The 25,048-nt window shown below is 45.0% G+C and overlaps 1 protein-coding gene across 1 annotated transcript in view; it reads left to right on the forward strand.

Annotated features, from left to right (window-relative positions):
• LOC134945669 (E3 ubiquitin/ISG15 ligase TRIM25-like) overlaps positions 1 to 21,219 on the forward strand; it is a 201,522-nt gene extending 180,303 nt beyond the window's left edge. Inside the window, exon 2 of the mRNA XM_063935110.1 lies at positions 20,868 to 21,219. Within this exon, the coding sequence (XP_063791180.1) occupies positions 20,868 to 20,897 (30 nt within the window). The 3' untranslated portion in view covers positions 20,898 to 21,219. The remainder of the gene's footprint in view (positions 1 to 20,867) is intronic.
• Positions 21,220 to 25,048: the final 3,829 nt, after the last annotated feature.

Genomic DNA, 25,048 nt, shown 5'->3' on the forward strand with positions numbered 1-25,048 from the left:
TTAGTGGCACTATATAAGTAAATAATAATAATAATAATAATTTTGATACTAAGATAGGGCCTTGCACATATGTTGGAGAAGCCATCACGTTTTCCCTTTGTACTTAGCAGGAGCACATTCATTTGCTGTTCTGACAATAATAAAGGGCTAAATGCAAGTTATGTACTGGGGAGCATTGTGTTTTGGTTTTTCCTGTCAGGGCAAATGTGTGTTTCTTTTACCCTGTAGAAGCCAATGTGTTTTTTTATTTTTTTCCTGAAAGGGGTCATTGTGTTTGTTATTATTTTTTCCTGTGGATGCCAACGTGTTTTATTTATTCCTGTGGTGGCTGATAGGTGTGATGGTGGGGGGTGGGGGGAGGCTGAAGTCTTGCCTAGGGTGCCGAGAAACCTTGCACCGGCCCTGGGTATTCCCTAATAACTGAGGCAATATGGGGTCGTTTCCACATTTGGGGCCTAAGTCAGTAAGGATCGATGATACAGAGCTACCTAATGATTTTAGTTTTCTTCCAAGGTGTAAGGAAACCGAGCCTAGCTCCGCCCCCAACACCCACAAAGCCCCGCCCCAGACTCTGATGGGCCTGCAGCTCATTGAACACTAAAGCAGGGTTGACCATCTCTGAGTGATACCATCGATGGTTCCCTTACAGATGGTTTCACACCACTGAGGTTATCCATCAATGGTACCCCATCGATGATAACCCACCGATGGTCATCCCTAGTGAATGGTACTGAGGCGGCAGCTGGGAGGTGCCGGTGAGCGGAGTCAGTGTGACCTGGACAATAGACAGGAGCTACGTTGGTGTGGTGAGGTCACTATAGCTCTCTGCACCATACACAGACACAGCAATGCTAGACCTGTAGTAAGCCCTGAGCAGACAACACATTGCTCCAAAATGATCCCATCCCTGCGATGTGCTGTGAGGGCTGACGGGGCTCAGCTGAGACCGCACAAGCACAGCAGCCACTTCCTGGGAGGGGAACCCTCTGCCGGCTACTAGTGCGATCTATCGCCTATAGGCTGCGGGGGACCAATATCAGGAAGGCATCGCAGTCTGGATATTGTATAAATCGTACAGCATCGCATTCCCCATAGAAACCTATGGGGGATGCAGCTGTGGGCAGCAATGGAGAGCTTGCATCAGGTATCGGAGATTTCTGCTACGGTCTCTCCTTCTTACATTCGGGGGATTCATAATATTTGCAGTTAACCCAAAAAAACTGGTGTTTTAGCCATATATATCTAATATATAAAAATGAAAATTTGTCATTCTGTCCTTCTGTCTTTCTATACAAATCCACAGTTTACAAGTGAAGATCGTGAAATTTTACATGCGAGCGTATTAAAACGCGACGGAGGCAACTTAAACAATTAGAAATCCCTAGCACCCCTAGGGGGGGAGACAGCAGCACAGAATATTGAGCATCTACCATTATATATGTCTGTTGTTAGAGGCAGAGAGGTTCCTGCATTAGGAGGAGGTGCAGGCCCTGACATGCCACAGGGAGCATTATGGAGTTGCTCCAAGGTAAGTAGCTCTTTGCTTAGACATATTGTAGCCATTATCATGTGCCTCCTTGCTGGTTAACCATCAGATTGGGGTAATGGAGGTGTGAGGTGTGGTGCCTCTGGACTGGCTGAGCTGGATGGCTTTAGGGTAGCATACCTTTACATTCTATTAACACTTTTCACTTATTAATATTTTAACACTATTTCTCTATTTTAATTACATTTCATTTTTTTATCACCTTCCTCATAGCTTCGGCTTCCTAACACCAATTTATTAACACTATAGTTTTTTCACTGGTATGCTGCCCTGGGCTTTCTGGCTTATGCTGGTGTTTTGGGGTGCCACACCGTGCACCTAGATATAGCGCTAGGGTCCCAAAATATACAGAGACGCCTTGATGTGGCTTTGGGGCTTATTCAAACATTTGCGCAAATATATGTAACCGAGATCTCTAAATTCTAATATTGTGTGGGATTTATATCTGCTTACTGTTATCATTCAGGGTGCTGGGGGAAACAATATCCCTTTTTTTTTTTAGCAACACAGTGTATATCAGGAGACAGCATAACACCGGAATTGCTGGAGCAATGTACTCAAAAATTGGTACACATACTGTAGGCCTTACACTCTGGCAACAAAGGTAGGTTTTGGAAGAAAAGATTGGTCTTAGATGGCGCACTAATACAAATTATTTTACATTTAAAATATAACTTTTATTTCATATACTTAAAAAGCCTGTAACTGTGAAATATTAAAATAAATGAAAGGACAAGTGAAAGACAAAGTGCAACCTGTGATTATTAAAAAACCACACACTACACCCACTATGCTGTGCAATGTCTCTATATAAAATACTTCAATTATTGTGTACAATGACCTCGATTATGAATATGCGTGCTTATCAGAGAAACAAAAGTTCCACCTAAGTGAACCACAATTCTGTCAATCAATTTAATATGATATGGGCTCCTTAAGTGTACTGTAATATGTATGTTATTAGACGTTAGATCTGATAGGGTAGACTGGATAAACTCAATATGTCCCAATTAGCTCCTTGCCTGTCAAAATTGTGACTACATCCAGAGGCGGATTGGTCATAGGGTTTACAGGGAAGATTCCCGGTGGGCCGGAGCACCTGTAGGGCCTGTTTTGTTTGAGGACATGTGGTCCTTTTTATAGACATAATGAATAAAATGCAAAAAATTTGCATATATAAAAATTACTGCCACTTAGCCTGTGATTGCAGATGATCTAGTGTATGCTCTGTCTGCCTGCTTGGCTGACATATAAGATTGAGTGAATAGTGATTGGGATACGGTTGGTGTAATAAGCAAGAAAATATATATTTCTACAGAATGATATAGTTTCCTAAATTCTGAAGGTGTATCATATAATGTGCTCATAATATTTAATTTTATTTCTTTTTAACTTCCCCCTTGATGCTGGACATGCCCACTATCTGGAAAGTCTTGGGGGGAGGGTGCCATGGCCCATAGCTAGACCTTACACCTCTGGTGCTGTCCATGTGGGGCCACTAGTACAAATTTTTCCAGGGCCGCTTTTTGTTCCCAATCCGACCCTGACTACATAATCCGATGTTCCCACAATGGCCCTCATTCCGAGTTGTTCGCTCGCAAGATGCTTTTAGCAGCATTGCACACGCTAAGCCGCTGCCTACTGGGAGTGAATCTTAGCTTCTTAAAATTGTGAACGAAAGATTCTCAAAATTGCGATTACACACCTCTTAGCAGTTTCTGAGTAGCTCCAGACTTACTCGGCATCTGCGATCAGTTTAGTGCTTGTCGTTCCTGGTTTGTCGTCACAAACACACCCAGCGTTCGCCCAGACACTCCTCCGTTTCTCCAGCCACTCCCGCGTTTTTCCCAGAAACGGTAGCGTTTTTTCCCACACGCCCATAAAACGGCCAGTTTCCGCCCAGAAACACCCACTTCCTGTCAATCATATTACGATCGCCAGAACGAAGAAAAAAACGTGATTAAAATACCTAACTGCATAGCAAATTTACTTGGCGCAGTCGCAGTGCGGACATTGCGCATGCGCACTAAGCGGAAAATCGCTGCGATGCGAAGAAGTTTACCGAGCGAACAACTCGGAATGACCACCAATATTCGCTATACCACTATCCTTCTTGATACTAATTGATCTCTTTATATTTACACATAATGCTGTATCACCACTGATGAGCAATAATGAAATTTGTACTGACAATTATATAAAAGTACAATGTTGGTCAGCATTTCCAGACTCTGCTGTCAGTGCTGTCCCATATAGTACATTGTACTGTATTGCAGAGTGCTGTTCTTGTAATTTCTTTCTACAGATAACTATTGGCAGCATGCCAATCGTATAGCTAATCTGGGGACAGAACTATTGTACCTGGCTAGCGATCTCAGTCTCTGCTGTCAACGCTGCCTCATGCAATGCAATTGTACTGGTATAGCACACAATACGTAACTTTCAGTGCCCTCTTGTTAGTTGCTGTTGGTAAATTGCCTATTCAAACAGCGTGAATGTAATAATAATTCTCATGTGGCTAGCGTTCTCAATCTCGGTTGTTGCCGCTGCCTAGTATAGCGCTATGTATCCATCAGGGCACAATAATTCTGGTTAAATCCCCTCTTGTTAATTACTGTTGGCAAGTAACCTGTTAATACAACTTTTTCTGGGAATACAGATCAAAAATGTATAAATTGTCAGTATTCTGCTCAATTTCTTATTAACAGTGAGAGTTGTCCTAGTAATTAGTAATGTGGGAGAGAAAAGGGTGTTTTAGTATCAGGTTCAGGAGCTAATTAGGATATTCCATACACAAGAGATGCACTAAAAAATAATAATGTGAAATAAGCTTAATGTGCTAAATACCCCTCCTGTATATCTATATGATTTCAATCATCATAGTTCACAGAATCTCACATCTCCAATGCGTATGCGCAAATCACTCTGAAATGGCAATGGTGGCCATCTTCCAAGTGATTTGTGCCTGCAGGGCCACCGCCACGGGACACCGGAGTGGTATGTATACTATATGTGTGCGGTGTGTGACCTCCCCCCCCCCCCCCCCAGATTTAGGCGCCCATGTGCACTGCACACACTGCACCCATTATAGAAATGCATATGGCTTCACCTCTTATCAGAATGAGTGGTATTCATGTGATTGGCATTCGGGAGACCGACGGTCACATGACCTCCTTCGGGATCCCGAACCCTTCGGTCAGCCATACTACACCCATCAGAACCTACCAAAGGAACAATGACCTTTTCCCAGAGGCAGCAGACATTATTTGTGAGGAACAATTATTCGTTTAATGGTGTCACGGATTTACCCTGCGCCGTCCTGCACTACCAGTGGTAGTTCCCGCTTACTGCCACGCGCCGGTGCCCTCTCCTTTTCCGCGCCCAGGTCGCGTGCCCCCCTAGCCCCCCCCCCCTAGTTGCGGCTCTGTGTGTGTGTGTGTGTGTGTGTGTGTGTGTGTGTGTGTGTGTGTGTGTGTGTGTGTGTGTGGGGGGGGGGGGGGGTACTCATCATTCTGCCTGCATTAAGGGAAGACGCACATCCGGAGTTCCTCAGGAGGCTGAGATAGATGGCGGTGGGAAAGAAACAGGTATGACACACCCATCACCTGCTGACACCCGACTACTAATGACTTATGACATCCTTTTTATTAAATAATCCTAATAATCTTTTTAGCTCTTTTTGTAACTGTAAACTCTGAAGTTATTCTTGAAATTCAAATTTAATTTCTTGTTCCGATATTCTGTGTTCTTAATATATGGCCTTGGGAGGCCCATGCTACTGATATTTAAAGTGTATATCCTGTATGCATAACTGAAAAGCCACTGTGGGAGGAGCCCCGAAGCCTTTGGTGGAGGCAGACTGATATATTTAAAATGTTAGGATAACTGAAATAACATCAAGTCATGACCGCCCGCTCTCAGAACGCCTTTTGAGTTGGGTGGTCATGACTTGATGTTATGACAGTTATCCTAACAACTGTGACACTAGTACTGCCCCTTTAATATTATGCTCACATGGTAGTAGAGTCCCTTACACATAATGCCAACACAGTAGTACTGCCCGTTATACAGTAAATGTCGATTTACATACAGGACTAAAAGCAACACTTTAAAAAGACATTCAATACAATTTAAATGGAGCCGCTGCGGCCGCTGTAATCAATCCTTAGCCTATGTACTTTTTACACCATTAGCGTACAAAGCCCTGTACTGTGTACGTACTTTGCGTACAAACGCCGCGCTGGCCGTACAAAGTACATGCAGTGCGTACACACCCAAAGACACGCTGTGAGCACTCTGCAGCTACACGTGACAGAAATACACTTATAACCTTAGCAGAGAAAGGAGACACGACACCAGATTGTATTTAAGATGCTTGGTTCCGACACACCAACATATAATTACTGAAAGGGGGTTACAATAACAATACAATACAATACAATGCAATAGAAAAATGACTACAGTCAATGGTACATACATTTTTGGTTTCGCTTGCGCTTCCCGGCCGGTCCTCAGTCATCAAGGGAGATGACCTTCAGAGTCTGTGATAGTGACCTGGCCTGCAGCTGGCTTTTTATACAGTGGATCAAAGCATAATACAATAGACACTGTGTGCTCTTCTTCCATTGGTTCGGGGGTGGAACAAATCCTGTGCACCGGGGATCATTGGTCAGCTCAAGAGGTGGGCGATGGCTAAGACTTGAGATGTGATTTCTGTTGTTTGCATCTGAGTTCCCGCCACATGACCAGTTAAACCCATTACATTAATCATACATAAATCTGGTATTCTTAAAAACTTAATGTTGCAATATATGATAATATTCTTATACCCATCATATTAATGTTTACGTGCCTCTGAACAATATGATCCCACACATGATATGATTATCTATTTCCATCCTCAAGATATACATATATCCATACATATCTATATACATATCTATATATATATATATATATATATATATATAAACACATACATACATACACATACACACAAACTCCTGCTATTACAATTTGTTAGGAATATATATATGGGTTTATCAGTCAATAGTCAGTATTCCAGTTAAGAAAATTACTCCCTTTGCCAAGTGCACACCTTGCTAAGGTGAGGGAGTTTTCACATCTCTCTACTGGATGTCTCTGTTGTCAGAGTTATTAAAATCTATGTTTAACCTGTTGTGAAATTCGCTAAAGACTTTTATGAATTTCTTTGCATTAAATATTTTTATTCTAACTGGCCTTGGGCCATTTGTTTGGGTGACTTTCTGGTGAGGGGTTATCCACTGCAGAAACCCAAGAAATTCAGTTATCCATAGTATAAGATATACCTACTTGGAAGGACTTCCGCCATATCTATACATCCAACAGAGCGCGCTCAGGATCTGTTTTTTCTATCTTATGTTTGTTTGAGATCTGGCAACGGAGGTCTCACCTGTAGTGCTGCTGGTTCTATGAGCGCAAGACAAGGATATTTCTGTACTATATATATATATATATATCTCTCTGAGAGTTTAGACTATAAATGTTATTACCTCAGATTTCTAAATGTCTGGTCTGTAATTTGTTAGCTATTGCTAATTGAGTTTCTCTTCAGTCAACCTAGGTTCCTGGATATTGTCTTTCTGTTTATCCTGTCTTCAGATAAGACAATGACAATCCAGTATTTATTGTCTTCGACAGATACTGGACAACTCTAGAACAATAGGGGTAAACAAAGGTATTTGCCTACTTCATAGGATTTCAAAGCTTTGCGTAAACAAGGCCATCTGGTACATTGTATTTGAGTCTCTGGGAGGATAATTTATGTGCAAACCCAGAGGCGGAACTACCGCCAGTGCAACCAGTGCGTTGCACTGGGGCCCGCCACTGTCCAGGGGCCCAAAGCATGTAATGAGTCAAACTGACTCATTACATGCCCCTGTGTGCTGCGAGCAACCGCTGCCTGCAGCACACAGCCACCCGGAGAGGAGCGCAGCGGACACGGGGGGAAGGAGGAGGAGGGAGGTGGAGGAGGGAGCCGCAGCAGCTCCTCAATCAATAAAAAAGCGCTGCTGCGGCTCCCTCCTCCACCTACCTCCTCCTCCTTCCCATAGGCGTGCGCACATAGGGCACCCCCTAATGTGCGGCACCCCCCTCACCTGCTGCAGCACTGTGGAGTAGTGATCGCTGTGGCCCGCCGACGAGCCCAGCTTGCTGCTCTGTCTGCAGTGACTCAGGTCCTGTGCCGTACGCCTCCTCTCCCTCTGCCATGACCAGGTAGTTCCTGCTTATATGGAGGGTTTTTCTCTCAAAGTGGGCGTGGCCATGGGGGTCCACGATTAGGCCACACCCCCAACTTTCCCTGGACCCGGCGATCTGTGTGCAGCCATGCAGGTGGATATCTAACATCAGCAATCCCATGAAGCCCGGCCAGGAAGGAGAAGGTAAGATGTGTCAGTGTATTTGACAGTGTGTGTTAGAGTGTGTGTATGTGTTAGTGTGTGTGTGTGTGTGTGTCAGCAGACTTGGCAACATAGGGGTGCAAAGAGTACACCCGTGTTCTGAGGGGCCCCGCGGTTCTGACCCCACCCCCCTGTTCTATCTCTGGTGTAGCAGCCATACATGATCCATGAGGAGCAGGAGGAACACTGTACCCGGCTGGAACAGTCGTAACTGGAACCACAGCATGATAGAAGAGCGGCAGGAGGAGGCAACCGGGCACAAACTGCAACATTGCCAATTCCACACAGCAAATGCAGGCACCCTCCCCACCCATGAGGCAAGTGACACATACACAGTGTGGTAAGTGCCAGAATATTTTTACTATATTTCCATTCTCATTAAATCTCTCTCTCTCTCCTTATCTAATTGTAAAGCGCAACAGAACATACTGCGCTATATAAGAAACTGCAAATAAATTAGTGATGTGCACCGGAAATTTTTTGGGTATTGTGTTTTGGTTTTGGATTCGGTTCCACAGCCGTGTTTTGGATTCGGACGCGTTTTGGCAAAATCTCCCTGAAAATGTTTTGTCAGATTTGGGTGTGTTTTGGATTTGGGTGTTTTTTTACAAAAACCCCTCAAAAACAGCTTAAATCATAGAATTTGGGGGTCATTTTGATCCTATAGTATTATTAACCTCAATAACCATAATTTCCACTTAGTTCCAGTCTATTCTGAACACCTCACACCTCACAATATTATTTTTAGTCCTAAAATTTGCACCGAGTTCGCTGGATGGCTAAGCTAAGTGACCCAATTGGCCGACACAAACACCTGGCCCATCTAGGAGTGTCACTGCAGTGGCAGACAGGATGGCAGATTTAAAAAATAGTCCCCAAACAGCACATGATGCAAAGAAAAAATGAGGCGCAATGAGGTCGCTGTGTGACTAAGCTAAGCGACTCAAGTGGCCGACACAAACACCTGGCCCACTAGGAGTGGTACTACAGTGTCAGACAGGATGGCACTTCAAAAAATAGTCCCCAAACAGCACATGATGCAAAGAAAAAAAGAGGTGCACCAAGGCCGCTGGATGGCTAAGCTAAGCGACCCAAGTGGTCGACACAAACACCTGGCCCACTAGGAGTGGTACTACAGTGTCAGACAGGATGGCACTTCAAAAAATAGTCCCCAAACAGCACATGATGCAAAGAAAAAAAGAGGTGCACCAAGGTCGCTGGATGGCTAAGCTAAGCGACCCACGTGGCCGACACAAACACCTGGCACATCTAGGAGTGGCACTGCAGTGTCAGACAGGATGTCACTTCAAAAAATAGTCCCCAAACAGCACATGATGCAAAGAAAAAAAGAGGTGCACCAAGGTCACTGGATGGCTAAGCTAAGCGACCCAGGTGGCCGACACAAACACCTGGCCCATCTAGGAGTGGCACTGCAGTGTCAGACAGGATGGCACTTCAAAAAATAGTCCCCAAACAGCACATGATGCAAAGAAAAAAATAGGTGCACCAAAGTCGCTGGATGGCTAAGCTAAGCAACCCAAGTGGCCGACACAAACACCTGGCCCATCTAGGAGTGGCACTGCAGTGTCAGACAGGATGGCAGATTTAAAAAATAGTCCCCAAACAGCACATGATGCAAAGAAAAAAAGAGGCGCAATGAGGTTGCTGTGTGACTAAGCTAAGCGACTCAAGTGGCCGACACAAACACCTGGCCCATCTAGGAGTGGCACTACAGTGTCAGGTAAGATGGCACTTCAAAAAATAGTCCCCAAACAGCACATGATGCAAAGAAAAAAAGAGGTGCACCAAGGTCGCTGGATGGCTAAGCTAAGTGACCCAGGTGGCCGACACAAACACCTGGCCCATCTAGGAGTGGGACTGCAGTGTCAGACAGGATGGCACTTCAAAAAATAGTCCCCAAACAGCACATGATGCAAAGAAAAATATAGGTGCACCAAGGTCGCTGGATGGCTAAGCTAAGCAACTCAAGTGGCCGACACAAACACCTGGCCCATCTAGGAGTGGCACTACAATGTCAGGTAGGATGGCACTTCAAAAAATAGTCCCCAAACAGCACGTGATGCAAAGAAAAAAAGAGGTGCACCAATGCCGCTGGATGGCTAAGCTAAGCGACCCAAGTGGTCGACACAAACACTTGGCCCACCTAGGAGTGGCACTGCAGTGTCAGACAGGATGGCACTTTAAAAAATAGTCCCTAAACAGCACATGATGCAAAGAAAAAAAGAGGTGCACCAAAGTCGCTGGATGGCTAAGCTAAGTGACCCAAGTCGCCGACACAAACACCTGGCCCATCTAGGAGTGGCACTGCAGTGGCAGACAGGATGGCACTTCAAAAAATTGTCCCCAAACAGCACATGATGCAAAGAAAATAAGAGGTGCACCAAGGTCACTGGATGGCTAAGCTAAGCGACCCAAGTGGCCGACACAAACACCTGGCCCATCTAGGAGTGGCACTGCAGTGTCAGACTGGATGGCACTTCATATAATAGTCCCCATACAGCACATGATGCAAAGAAAAAAAGAGGAGCACCAAGGTAGCTGGATGGCTAAGCTTAGCGACCCAAGTGGTCGACACAAACACCTGGCCCATCTAGGAGTGGCACTGCAGTGTCAGACAGGATGGCACTTCAAAAAATAGTCCCCAAACAACACATGATGCAAAGAAAAAAAGAGGTGCACCAAGGTCGCTAGATGGCTAAGCTAAGCAACCCAAGTGGCCGACACAAACACCTGGCCCATCTAGGAGTGGCACTGCAGTTTTCTAGCGAGAGGATGAGTGCTTCCATCCTCATGTGAATCTGAACCACTAGCCATGAACATAGGCCAGGGCCTCAGCCGTTCCTTGCCACTCCGTGTCGTAAATGGCATATTGGCAAGTTTACGCTTCTCATCAGACGCTTTTAATTTTGATTTTTGGGTAATTTTACTGCGGAGAGCGCTGTCTGGCTGCGCCGGCTGCTGCCCGCACTTCCGGCCTAGGCCGCAGGAACATCCCCGGCCTCAAGTTTGGTGGCGCTTTGCCACGCTGCCGCGGGCGCACGCAGGCGCATCCCTGCGGCGAACACTGAAAGCTGCACAGTGCCTGGTGGACGCGGCACCCCCCTGCACCCAATAATATTGCCCTGCTATTACTGTCCCCTGGTGCCTGGGAATTCTGAGCTGCGGGGGTAGAGGGGAGGCTGTGGGCCCGGTGGCCATTTTGGAAACAGCATATAACACTGCACTGATACTCAGGGGCTGATTGAGGGGCCTGTGGGCGCGCTGCCCTGCTCCCTAACACACTGCCTTAATACTGCCTCGGTTCACTCCTTTCCTGTACCCCTGGAACCTCCTGGCTTACCTCTCCTGTATACCACCGGCTGCTTTGGGGCACATTTGATACTACATTCCCCGCTCGCTGTTGGGCCCTCTGACACTGACTACTTGGAACGTGCGTGCCGGCTGAGTCCGATTGGATCTGCGTTGTACCTGGTTGGTGGTTTCAGTTGCACTAATATGGTAAAAGGCGGTCAAAGTGCGACTGTGGCCAAGTTGGAGAAATATGCCCGCCAATCTGCCACCCAGCCGGCGCAGCCATCTCCCAAATCATCCCATCCTACCTGCCCTGTTCCCTCGGCTGGGGCCGACTCGGGCACCGCTATGCAGCCCTCCGCTCCATCTATCCAGCAGGTACTAGAGGCGATAGCGGACAGCGAACAACGCTTGTCAGACAAGATGGAGAAGATGCAGTGCGATCTTTCTTTACTACGTCAGGATGTCCAAAGAATCCGGGAGAGAGTGGGAGAAGCCGAGACGCGGGTTTCCAATCTGGAAAATCTCTGTGGCCCCCTAAAGCAGTCCGTGATCGTCGGTCTCTCGGCAAGTTTCAACAATGCAAACCAAGCTTCTGGATATGGAGGGGCTCCTCCGTAGAAACAATGTGTGGTTTGTGGGCCTGCCTGAAAGGGAAGAGGGGACACACCCTGAAGATTTCTTGGAATCATGGCTCAAGGAGGCGTATGGTGCTGAATCCTTCACCTCTCAGTTTGCGGTGGAACGGGCCCATAGAGTACCTTGCCGGCCTTTACCTCCAGGCACCCCACCACGAACTTTCATAGCCAAATTTTTGCATTACAAAGACCGGGACTCTGTGCTACGCCTAGGTCGCACGAAGGGCCCCCTGCTTCGGAATGGTGTACGGGTGTCGGCATTCCCAGATTTTGCAGTGGATGTCCAGAAAGACCGGGCACAGTTTCTGCCTATTAAATGGCGTCTTCGTGACTTGAATCTTCCCTACTCGATGTTGTTTCCCTCCAGATTGCGGGTGGTTGCAGACGGGGAAACCAAGTTCTTCAGTTCTCCACGGGAGGCGGCGACCTAGCTGGACAGATATGCTCCAGGCATCCATCAACTTGCTCCTGATGGTGTAGGAGCTTCCGCAGTATAGCAAATATATTGATTCACGCTTTTTTGCATTGATTAAGATATTTACTGTTAATCGCAAAATGGGTTCATGTGCCCAAAAATATTGGACAGATATATTCAGACTTTATACCTCGAATATCTTGTTTTAAAGTATGACGTGTTCAAGGACAAGGCAACGCCAGATGTATCCAAGGCTAATTGGAAAGAAGTTTATGTCCGAAAGACTGATAAACGAAGCACTAACCATTTTCTAGAATGTTCTAATTGCTAATTATAATCTTGTATGACAATTGATGTATTACAGTTTTTGAGACATACATGGTGTATTCTGATTGGCTAAATGTATTGGCATGACATGAATCCTTTGTCTTTGAGCTATAAAAATAAACCTTATATGGCCCCTAAGCCAGGTCAACTATGGACTGCTTAGGTTACACATGATCCTGTGTCACCTTTTCATTCACTGATCTCCAACCGGTTGCAAAAGAAACAGAATTCTGACTGATTACTGAAGAAAGTTTATAGACCAGACCTGAATAGGTTAACATACCCTAACATTTTTGGGAGCATCGTCCGGAGATATTCCAGCATCTCCTCCACTGACAACAAATCCTCTGATCTTTCAGGAACCGCTGATAAAAAAAACCGGTAAGTGAGATTTAATGTGTAGATTTCTACCTGCTCACTTGAATCAGCGTTTCTTGAATGAATCTGCGGAAGTCTAGTCGGGAAGGTCAGAGAATATCTTAAAGAGCCCAGTGTCAGTCAGAAGAAATTTTTTAAGGTACCATACATTTATGTTATATTGTTGAATTGTGGGTAAATATCTTCAGCTAATTTGTCACAAGTGTACAGGGGGAATTAATCAAATATCCAGAAAAATTTTACATTTTTAAAAGGTGGCGTATGGCCAAGGTGTATTCTAATGCTGATAACCAGTTTGAATTGAGAAATAACCAAAGAGGTGTATGCAAATCTTGTACCTGTGTTGTTGTGTTAAGAAAATACAAAGGGTCTGTAGCACCGAGATTGGTGGCAATTACAAGCACTGAAGTCTCATTTGGTTATGTGGAAAATGATGATGAATTTTATTGTAAAATAGGTTGTCATTTAAAAAAGGGAATTGTTGGAACATTACATTAAGAATGATTGATCTAACATCATAACCTATTGGCCTAGGAACCACATAATCCCAGGTCTAAGACCCGTTTGCCCGTGCAGCCTCAAACAGCTGCCGTGCACACAGATAACAGATATAGCATATACTGTCATCCTTGTTTTTGTATCCTTGCACTGTTGTATGTACTCTGCCAATATGCTTTTGAAAAGGTGGGGGGGAGTCGGGTTGTCTGCTGAATAATGAAACCAGTGTAACTAGATTCTCCTGCACACATTGTACTGTATATATTGTATGTCCCTATGCAAGACAGTTAAGGGGTAGGATTGGGTCAGTAATAAAGAACAGCTACTGTCTGAAAGAGACACAAGGTGAACATATTCCAAGAATAGTGGGGAGTTTACCAAGAACACAAGGAACAACAGAGGTACTGGTACAAGCAGGAGTCTATATAGGCAGGGGGATAGACCCTTGGAGTAACTTAACAATAATATTAGGGACGCATCTCAGTGATCCAGAAGAATCAATCTATTATGCAGGTCTCACTTGGGGAGCAGTACTAACAGATTTTCCACCAACACAGGGAGGAAGGGGCAACACTACAACCCCAGTCATTTGTCCACAGATGGATTTAGGAGCTTTTTAGGTACAAGGATAGAAGAGATTCTTCAGAGTCAGCGTCTCACAAGGAGATTTTAATTCCCTCATAAGGGGTTGCTAAAATACCACAACAGGATGGGTTCAAACCCGTGGATATTGTTAGTAACAGGGAGGGGAGGAAAGCTCTAAAAGGAGATTTTAAGTCCCTCAAAAGGGGTTGCTAAAATACCACAACAGGATGGGTTCAAACCTGTGGATATTGTTAGTAACAGGGAGGGGTGAAAAGCTCTAAAAGGAGATTTTAAGTCCCTCAAAAGGAGTTACTAAAATACCACATCAGGAGGGGTTCGCGCACGTTCACCCAGGCATGGGAGCGCGGTCTGTAAAGATGTCAGGGCCCGACAAACCCGTGGATATTGTTAGTAACAGGGAGGGAAGGAAAGCTTTGAAAGGAATAAGTAAAATTTTCAGAAGGGACACTAGACTTAGAGAAATGGGAAAAATTTGCCTCCTGTAACAAGAGTTGGATAATTAAGTATAATTGTAGAGATCAAGTATCCATCTGGATCACTGTAGCACAAGAAAGAGAAAATGAAAAAAATAAGAAAAGCCAAAGAAAAGAATGCCATACCGAAGGTAACAGTTCACGTTGTCCAGGAACAAAGCAAGTGGAAAATAAGAAGCCCAACGCAAGGGGCCACAGGAAGGAACTCAAAAGAAGGAACCAAGCAAGATGACAGAAAGTGTTATTTCTGCAAGCAAAAAGGACATTTCAAGAAGAATTGCAGAAAATACAAGGAATGGTGTGAAAACCAGCAACAAAAACCTAAAGCATGAAGAAGTGGCTTCCCGAGGTACCTCCCTGCCAAAACACCATCTGAACAAGAAAATGATCAAGTGACCCTTGTACTGCCAACAGGTCACCAATATCAATGCATTATAGACTCGGGAGCAAGCCGAACAATTTTAAAGCAGCAAGAGGTACCAAGTGAATTAATGACCACTGAGACCTAGTCCAGCAACAGCACCTCCACACTATACCCCACCCCTATACCCAGACATGCATGCACACCCAGGTACCCCTAGTATGAACAGAATTGAATCATCTGCAAGCTCACTAACAGTGAAATTGTAAAGAGATGAACCAGGAAAAGAGTGGCGAATAATCAGCCCTATCTTGGAAGGACCAGTGGTTGAAAACCCGAATGATTTACCTGAGCTATGTGTACAGAGTATGCCCCAGTGTCCTGATACTTTATCACAAGAAACCCCAACAAGATCAAACAAAGAAACTGGGCACCTAAAGTTCCCCTCATGTTTAAACGAGTGGTAGACACCTGGAATCAAGCTATGAGTCCAGTAAACAATTGTCCACAATCAGGAACTATAGGCGAAAGGGTGCAAATCAGGTGAAGAGGAGAAGCAAGGGGTCAAGACACAGCCTCTACAGCTTTTCATGCCCAGGTACATAATGTACAGAATAAACTGACATATTTTCCAGAAAGATTGTGTCCGGTATGTCAGTTTTGCGTTCCAGAAGGATATGAACATTGCCCAAATTGTGGAAACTGGATTTCACCCCATGAACCACCATGCCAAGATATCTATGCGACTAGAAATACTGAAAGACGGTCATCATTGCCTGTTTCTCTGTATCCAGCACAAGTACAGAGAATACGCAACCCAGATAATGCAGCCAGTACGAACGAACCATACATCGTACAGAGCCAACACCACAAACTATGGTATGGCAATGGCCTCGCAAATATAGTTGCAGAGTCCCCAGATCCTAGAAAAAACCCAACAGCATTTTATGCCTATGTGGAAAGAATTCTAACCATATGGACACCGGCATGGGTCGACTAACACCAGTTGTGTGAGGCTATACTAGGACCAGCAACTGCCCAAACAGTAAGCACTATGTTAAAAGCAGATGCAGTAGATGATTGCCCAGCCATAACGGACGTTCCAACAGAGGAAAATAGAACAACGTTTGAAAGTGGAAAGATGTACATGACAAGACTTAAGAGATGGTGTCATGCACAGACACTCAGGGCACCAGCAGCCCCAGACTTGAAACAGGAGAAGACTGAGTCCATCAGAACTTACTATGATAAAGTCACTATACGACACACAAGATGATAGAATATGAAGGTGTGCAACTCCTGTGTCGGCAACAGTGTAATCAGTCACCACTGGCAGTTCGATAAAACTGACTTTACCCACCGGAGACCCAAGGGTTTCAAGAGCTGTTTTTATGCACAACCAGATTCCTCTACGTTTACTTACAGATCAAGCCATTGCAACAACTGGATTGGGAGGTTAATCCCTACCCCTGCAAGAAAGCAAAGATGTAACCTGAAATACAAGCTGCTTTACAAGACTATCTCTCACAGGAAAAGTAAGACAAAGAGGAACAACAACTCCCAGCATAAACATCATTATGTTAAACACCAGCCTGGGTGGACTTGGACTAAGAAGATGACATGCCAGCAGCAGTGAGAAAGAATATGCAAGTAAAGAAAGGACAAAGTATGGAGAATAATGAATGAATCATAAAGAGAGGTGATTGGAAAAAGAAAAGTTGAGAAACAATATGAAGGCCGCATGAAAGTTTGGAGACTAAATGAAGTCTGCTTTAAGAAGGACAAAGAAAGACATCTGACAAGTGGTCAGTACTACATGGCAAGATTACAGAGATAATGCCATGATTTAAAGCAACAGAAGCTCCGGGGTTCAAAGCAAATAATAAGGAACAAGACAGAAAAAGTTCCAGAAGACAAATTAATGATGCTTCTTCTGCCAATATGAAGTACAAGCTTCTTCAGGTACTCCCCAGTGAACATAATGTCTCCAGAGGAAACAGCAGAAGGTATGATTACAGTCACCTTGCCCACTGGAGAAATACGTTTGTGCCTAATGAATACTGGAGCCAGCACACGCAGAAGACAGCAGAGGGAGATACCACAAGAACTGATGATATCAGAAATTCTTAAAAGGACAGGAGATGAAAGAAATACAGTCACCAATACCAGCCCAGTTCTTTACCTCGGAGTACATGTCCAGTGACTTTGCTGAAGCACAATGTACTAAAGCTTATCCAAGGAGAATACAGTACACACCAGCAGAAGTTTAACTTTCCAGCAACTTATCAAAGGAAAGAACAAAAAGCCATTTAGAAGCAAGTTAAAACAGAAGTTCAGCATTGGCTCATTCCCGCAGTACCAGTTGTAGAAGAAAGGAAGCAATACTACTAGACCAGGATAGCCATGTGGAGGGGCTATATCACCAAGTGATTTATCCACAAAACACACAGCTAAATACAGGATGTGAATGAACTGCTGATTGCCACCACCACTAAAAGAAGTACCAAGAAGGGGCAGTGTCCTTAGTGAAGTTTCTGGAAGACCAAGGCTGCAGAGCCTCAGAAGGAGAAATTGCAGCTAGTCAAGCAAGAGGTTATCTTCCTAGGAATCCCAAGGTACCCGACATCTAACAAAAGTGAGAAGGAAAAGATTCAGACTGCAAGCTAAGATGCCAACTAGTGTCAAGCAAGTCAGATGATCATTCCTGGGCCTAGTAGGACACTACAGAACACGGATACCTCTAGCACCAGTCTACATGCAAGCATTGTATGACAACACTGAAAGGGAGGAGGGTCCGCATCCTACATACAGCAACAGATGAATTCAGCTATTGAAGAAATTGGAAACAGCAGTTGCCTCATCTCAAGCCCTAGAACTACCTGACTATTAAAGAAGGAGGCCATACATAGAAGTCCTTATGCAAAATCATGGACTGAGGAGAAGACCAGTGGCCTACAATTCAAGCAAGCTTGACAGCAGTAATCAAAGAGCACCTACCGGCATCAGAGCAGTGATAGCAGCAACAGTCCTAGAAGAGTATAAGAGCACAGACACAGTGATGAATCAGAAGTCCTAGAAGAGGACAAGAGCACAGGCATAGTGCTGAATCATGAACTTATCATCCAGGGTCCACATGCAGGTACAGAGAAGCTTCAACAAGCAAGAACCAAACACCTGTCAGTGGCAAGGCTGCCCATGTATGAAGTAGCACTGCCAAAGTGCGACAAGTAACCATCAGAAGATGTATTACCCTCAACGCAGCAACCCTTTTCCAACATTAATCAATAAAGGTGTTGAATCTCAAGATTCAAAAGGAGAGAAAAACAGATTATCTACTGATGAATGGGAAAACCAGAAGTTTCTAACATTCACTCACGAAGGTAAACAATATTGTTGGACACGATTACCCCAAGGGGGAGCAACCAGTCCATCAGATTTCTCAGAGGCAATGGCATTAATCCTGCAGAAATGGAGACCGCACTTTACAGACACCCAGTTAGTTCAATATGTCGATGATCTGCTTATTGCTGCACAGACAGAAGAGAAGTGCAAAAAGGAAACAGCATCACTACTCATCTTTTTGGCAGAAGAAGATTGCAGAGTGTCAAAAGCCAAACTACAGCTAGTACAGAAAAGAGTTATCTTTTTAGGACACTGCATATCCCAAGGAACAAGGCATCTTACTGATGAAAGAACAAAAGCAATAACTCAAGCAAAAACCCCAAGAACATTAAAGGAAATCAGAGCTTTTCTGGGCCTTATTGGTTATTGCAGAGAATGGATACCCTCAGCTTCATTACTGATGCAACATCTATATGAATTAACAAAAAAGGAGGCGTCAGCAGAAAGCAGGGACACCATTGAAGAAGCAGTAAGAAAACTAAAGCAAGCCATAATAACATCCCCAGCATTGGGATTGCCTGATTACAAAAAGCCTTTTAACCTATTCTGCCATGAAAACAGAGGGCATTCTTTAGGGGTGCTCACCCAGAAATATGGACCAAAACAAAGGCCAGTGGCATACTATTCAGCCCAGCTGGATCCGATTATCAGAGGAGCACCATCCTGTGTCCGAGCAGTGGCAGCAGCAGCAATACTGAAGGAAAAGGTGACAGACATCATTGTGCTTGATCATCCACTGTGTATACAAGTACCGCACGCTGTAACAGAAATACTAAGTCAAGAAAAAAGCAAGCATCTTTCTGCAGCCAGACTTGCCAAATATGAAGTAGCACTATTAAGCGCTTCCCATGTCACCATCACAAGATGCACTGTACTAAACCCAGCTACACTCCTTCCCATCAACGATTCAAAAGAGGGGAGGAGAGGGGGAAATGGTCAATTATGGTAAATTGTCAGATGAGGAGGAAAATGCTGCTACAGACACAGAAAATACAGCACAAACATTTCCACATAATTGCCTAGCCCTCATGGAATTAGAGACTTTACCTCTTCCTAATGTCCAAGATACACCACTGGACAATCCAGACATGAACCTGTTCGTCGATGGATCAAGATATTATGATAATGGATCCCCAAGGACAGGATATGCAGTAACAACTGAAACTGAAGTCATAGACTCTGGACCATTGCTACCAAGAATGACAGCACAAGAAGCAGAACTCATAGCAATGACCAGAGCCTGCATACATGCTGAAAACATGACAGCTAATATCTAGTCCCAGGATTACGCTGTTATTTGGAAAAGTAGGGACTTCAAAGGTGCAAACGGAAAACCTATCAAACATGCCAGTTTGATTATGGAACTCTTCAGAGCATTGGAACTACCTAAAAGGATTGGCATAATCAAGGTACAAGCACATACTAAGAGCCAAACCATGGAAGCTAAAGGAAATGCATTTGCAGATGCAGAAGCCAAGAGAATTGCCTTACAATCAAAAGAACTTGAGCAAGTCTTAGTAGCTCAAGATGTGAAGCAAATGCCCAGTGAAGAGGAGTTGATCAAAATTCAACAACAAACATCACAAGGAGAAAAGGAGAAATGGAGACGATTGGGGGCAGAAGAAGATGAACATGGACTTTGGAAGTCAAGAGAATTAAAGTACTGGCTACCAGCAGCTCTATTTCCACCTATGTTACAAGTAGCTCATGGACAAGTACATCATTCAAAGGAAGCCATGGTGAATAGAGTACAAGAGCATTGGATAGCTCCAGGCTTCAATAAAGCTGCAACACACTTTGTAGCAGGATGCTGGATGTGTGGAATCAGCAATCCAGGACAAAGAACCAAGACACCTCTAGGAACTATACCCAAAGCCTCTTACCCATTTCAAAGACTACAAATCAACTATATACAGTTGCCACGAAGCGGTCCATATGAATATGTACTAGTAACAACGGACATGTTTAGTCACTGGGCCGAAGCCTGGCCAGTAAGCAAAGCCACAGCAAAAACCAATGCAAAGAAACTGATAGCAGAAGTAGGATGTAGATTTCGGATACCTGAGGTTATAGAATCAGATAGAGGTAGACATTTCACAGGAGAAGTCATGCAGCATATAATGAAAGATTTGGGGGTACAGCATGCCTTCCACGTGCCTTACCGCCCCCAGGCGATTGGGAGGGGGGACATCTGAACTTTGACCTTAAGCTAAAACTACAGAAAATTATGACAGAAACCAAAAGAACTTGGCCAGAATGCCTACCTATAGTCTTGTTTAATATTAGGACCACACCCATGAGACCTAGTAAACTGACTCCATATGAAATATTGGTTGGGTCAGCACTAAGAACAGGTTGTTATTATCCACAACAATTACAACATAATCATGGTGATTTAACAGGTTATGTACAGGAGGTCTGTAAAACATTGACTAACCACCATTGCCGAGTGTTTTCTTCCATTCCAGACCCAGAAGGATCAGCTACGCATAAGCTAAATCCAGGAGATTGGGTCTATTTAAAGAGACATGTGAGAAAGACCTTTGAACCAAGATATGATGGTCCATATCAAGTGCTGCTAACCATGTCTACCTTAAATTAAGGTGAAAGGTCGTGATACCTGATTACATGCATCCCACTCGAAGAAGTTGACAGTGACTCTCCAGCCAGAAGAATGAAGTTGCTTATCCTTTGGTTGTTGTTAGGGGTAATCCCCAAGGTTTGGACTATAAGTCCAGGGGACTGGTTTACTGAAAGGGAATAGTTCAGGCCTAGTGTAGGTAGAATAGGGAGAAAAAGTGGAATCAAAAAGAGGGGAAATGATGGTGAAGGAGCTTCCGCAGTATAGCAAATATATTGATTCACGCTTTTTTGCATTGATTAAGATATTTACTGTTAATTACAAAATGGGTTCATGTGCCCTTAAAAATATTGGACAGATATATTCAGACTTTATACCTCGAATATCTTGTTTTAAAGTATGACGTGTTCAAGGACAAGGCAACGCCAGATGTATCCAAGGCTAATTGGAAAGAAGTTTATGTCCGAAAGACTGATAAACAAAGCACTAATGTCAGGAATCGACTCACCACGGTCACATCTGTCCACCGGTGCGGACTCCGTCCTGGGTCCCTGTGTTCTACTGTCATCCGCACCTCTGCCATCAGACATCATCCTGGGCCTGGGAGCGCTCCTGTGACAGCGGGCATGTAGCACGCCGCGTTACCGCTAGGCCGCGGCATGGGCGCCGCCATGACAGTCTCCATCAGTCAGAGCACGGCGGCCAATCCGGTGCTTGGCCGCACCCACTTTCCTCACTCCCACCAATGACTGTACAACAGGGGGTATATTAAGAGCTGCAGGATCAGTCTGCAGGCATCCTGAACTTTGTGTCACTCCTGCGACCCATGTGTCTGGATCTGGTTCCTGTTCCTCCGTGTTCCTGGATACCTACCTGTTGTTCCGTGTTCCTGGTTATCTACCTGTGACTCTGTGCTCCTGTTTACCTCTCACAGCTCCGTGGAACTACAAGCCTCAGCAACACCTGCTTCTGTTTACAGGCTTCACACTAATTACCAACTCAGTGTGCTTCAGCCTAGCAGTAGAGACTGACTCCAGGTGTGTTCCATCTCTCCACCTGTGATACAGCTTGCTTGCTGCCAGTGCCTCATCACCCGCACTGTGGACATTGTCAGTTTCCTACCTCTGCTACCAGGTTTGCCATTCATTACCATCTCTGCTGGCTCCACGTTTTAAACTGCTCTGGTTCCCATACCAGTTTATCTCCTGCCAAGTTATTATTCATCAATATACTTTCATCTGTTATTATTATTACCAGTTATCATTCATCAGTTACCATTCATCCATTTGCCATGTTTCCGTTGCCATAGACTTTCAGCTTCCACGCTGCACTATTGACATTTGCATTTATTACTGTTTATTTTCTACTGCCGTTGTGAACTTGCTGTATAATAAATATCATTGCGCCCATGCGCAGAAATTTAATCCAGCCTCCTCGCTTTCTCCCTTCCACCTCCACTGACCCACTAGCGCCCCTTCCGGGGACACAGACAAACTCGAGTCTGACAGTAAGTTCAGGATCGATGGACTCGGACGGTGGTCGGAGTGTGGGGTCAGAGGCCTTACAAAATCTGGTCTCCCGTTTGGATGGTCAAGAGGCTGCGCAGCAGCTGATGTTTCAGTTCCTGCAAGGGATGTCCTCCCGGATTGATACACTACAGCAAACCCTGCCTAGTGTACTCACTTCTACAGTTCCTGTTACTCCAGCACCCGCAAGTACTGTGAGTTCATCTATGCCGGCTGCATCAGCTCCAGTGTCACGCTTGCACCTGCCCGTGCCTAGCAAGTATGATGGCAGCCCAAAGTTATGTCGCGGGTTCCTTAATCAATGTGAAATCCAGTTCGAATTATTGTCATACAATTTCCCCACGCCAAGATCCAAGGTTGCTTACATTATCTCTCTACTCTCTGGTTCTGCCTTGAGTTGGGTGTCTCCTCTGTGGGAACGTGCTGATCCTCTGATGAACAACTACGCAGAATTCGTGTCAACTTTCAGACGGATCTTTGACGAGCCGGGTCGTGCAACATCAGCTTCTGCAGACCTAATCCAACTTCGTCAAGGTACCCGTAGTATGGGACAATATGTCATCCAGTTCCAGACGTTGGCCGCAGAGATTCAGTGGAACAATCAAGCCCTGGTAGCAGCTTTCTGGCATGGACTCTCTGATCGGATCAAGAACGAACTGGCAACCCGCGACCTTCCTGAGCAATTGTCCGATTTAATTTCCTTGTGCATCAAGTTGGACTCTCGCATCCGCGAACGTAACAATGAACGTGCTCGTAGTGAGCCACGCAGGTCAAGGATGGTACCTTCCATACAGTTTCAGTCTCCACCTTCTGATGAGCCTATGCAAATAAATAGGTCCCGCCTAACTCCTGAGGAGCGGTCAAGAAGACTTTGTGAGAGACTGTGTCTTTATTGTGCGGCTGCAGGTCACCAGATTAACTCTTGTACAGTGCGTTCGGGAAACGCCAGATCCTGACTTGTAAAGGAGGAGTCAAGTTGGGATCTTCTAGTCAAGCTCCTTCAAATCAAGACCTTATCCTTCCCGTGACATTAGAGACTTCAGTTGGGCTTCAATCTGCATCTGCATTAGTGGACTGTGGAGCCGCAGGAAACTTCATCACTCAAGCTGCGGTAGATAAGTTTTGTTTGCCCGTATGTGAACTGTCATACCCAGTCTACATTACCGCTGTGGATGGTAGCCGAATCTCCAAGGGGAATATCTCTCACCAAACCGCACCAGTGATTTTGGGAGTTGGGTTCCTGCACTCAGAATTAATAAAGTTCTTAGTCATTCCTCAGGCCACCCAGGAGAACGTTCTGGGAATGCCCTGGCTCCAGCTACATAATCCACAGATTGATTGGTCAACGCTACAACTTACTTCTTGGGGTTCACATTGCCACCAGTCCTGTTTAGCCCAAGTTTGTCCTATCAAATCTACTGAAGTCAAAACCCAGTCAAGTCTTCCTGCGGCTTACCAAGATTTCTCTGACGTCTTCAGTGAAAAAGCCGCTGATGTCCTGCCGCCCCATAGAGAGTGGGATTGCCCCATCGATCTCCTTCCCGGCAAGAAACCACCTAGGGGGCGTACCTATCCATTATCTGTTCCTGAAACTGAGGCGATGAGCGACTACATCAGGGAGAATTTACAGAAGGGATTCATCCGTCCCTCGTCATCACCCGCTGGTGCAGGCTTCTTCTTTGTTAAGAAAAAGGATGGAGGACTGCATCCATGCATTGACTACCGGGGTCTCAATGACATTACCATCAAAAATAGTTATCCATTACTACTCATCACTGAATTATTTGACAGAGTTAAGGGAGCCCGCATCTTCACCAAGTTAGACCTCCGCGGTGCTTACAACCTCATTAGAATCCGAAGTGGTGATGAATGGAAAACAGCTTTTAATACTCGAGATGGTCATTACGAGTACCTAGTAATGCCATTCGGGTTGAGTAATGCCCCAGCAGTGTTCCAGCACTTTGTGAACGAAATCTTCCGGGACGTTCTGTACAAATACCTTGTAGTTTATCTGGATGATATCCTTATCTTCTCCCAAGATCTTCCCTCTCATCGTCTACAAGTCCGTGAAGTCCTCCGACGTCTTCATGAGAACCGGCTCTACGGTAAATTATCCAAGTGTACCTTTGAAGTTTCCTCTATACCCTTCCTGGGGTATATAATTTCCGGATCGGATCTCCAGATGGACCCGACAAAGTTGGATGCCATTGCCAATTGGTCCATTCCAAATTCTCTCAAGTCTATTCAGCGATTCCTGGGATTCGCCAATTACTATAGGAAATTTATTCGGGGATTCTCCACTCTCATCGCTCCTATTACCAACTTAACTCGGAAAGGGGCAGATCATTCCAACTGGTCAGAAGAGGCTTTAGCGGCCTTCCAGAAGATCAAGCTGGCCTTTATGTCTGCTCCAGTTCTGTCTCAACCAGATGTAAACAAGCCGTTCGAGTTGGAGGTGGATGCCTCTACAGTTGGAGTTGGAGCTGTTCTCTCCCAGAAGGGAACCGATGGGAAGATCCACCCCTGTGGATTTTATTCTCGT

The sequence above is a fragment of the Pseudophryne corroboree genome, chromosome 7 (assembly GCF_028390025.1).
Source record: "Pseudophryne corroboree isolate aPseCor3 chromosome 7, aPseCor3.hap2, whole genome shotgun sequence".
Taxonomy (NCBI): Eukaryota; Metazoa; Chordata; class Amphibia; order Anura; family Myobatrachidae; genus Pseudophryne; species Pseudophryne corroboree.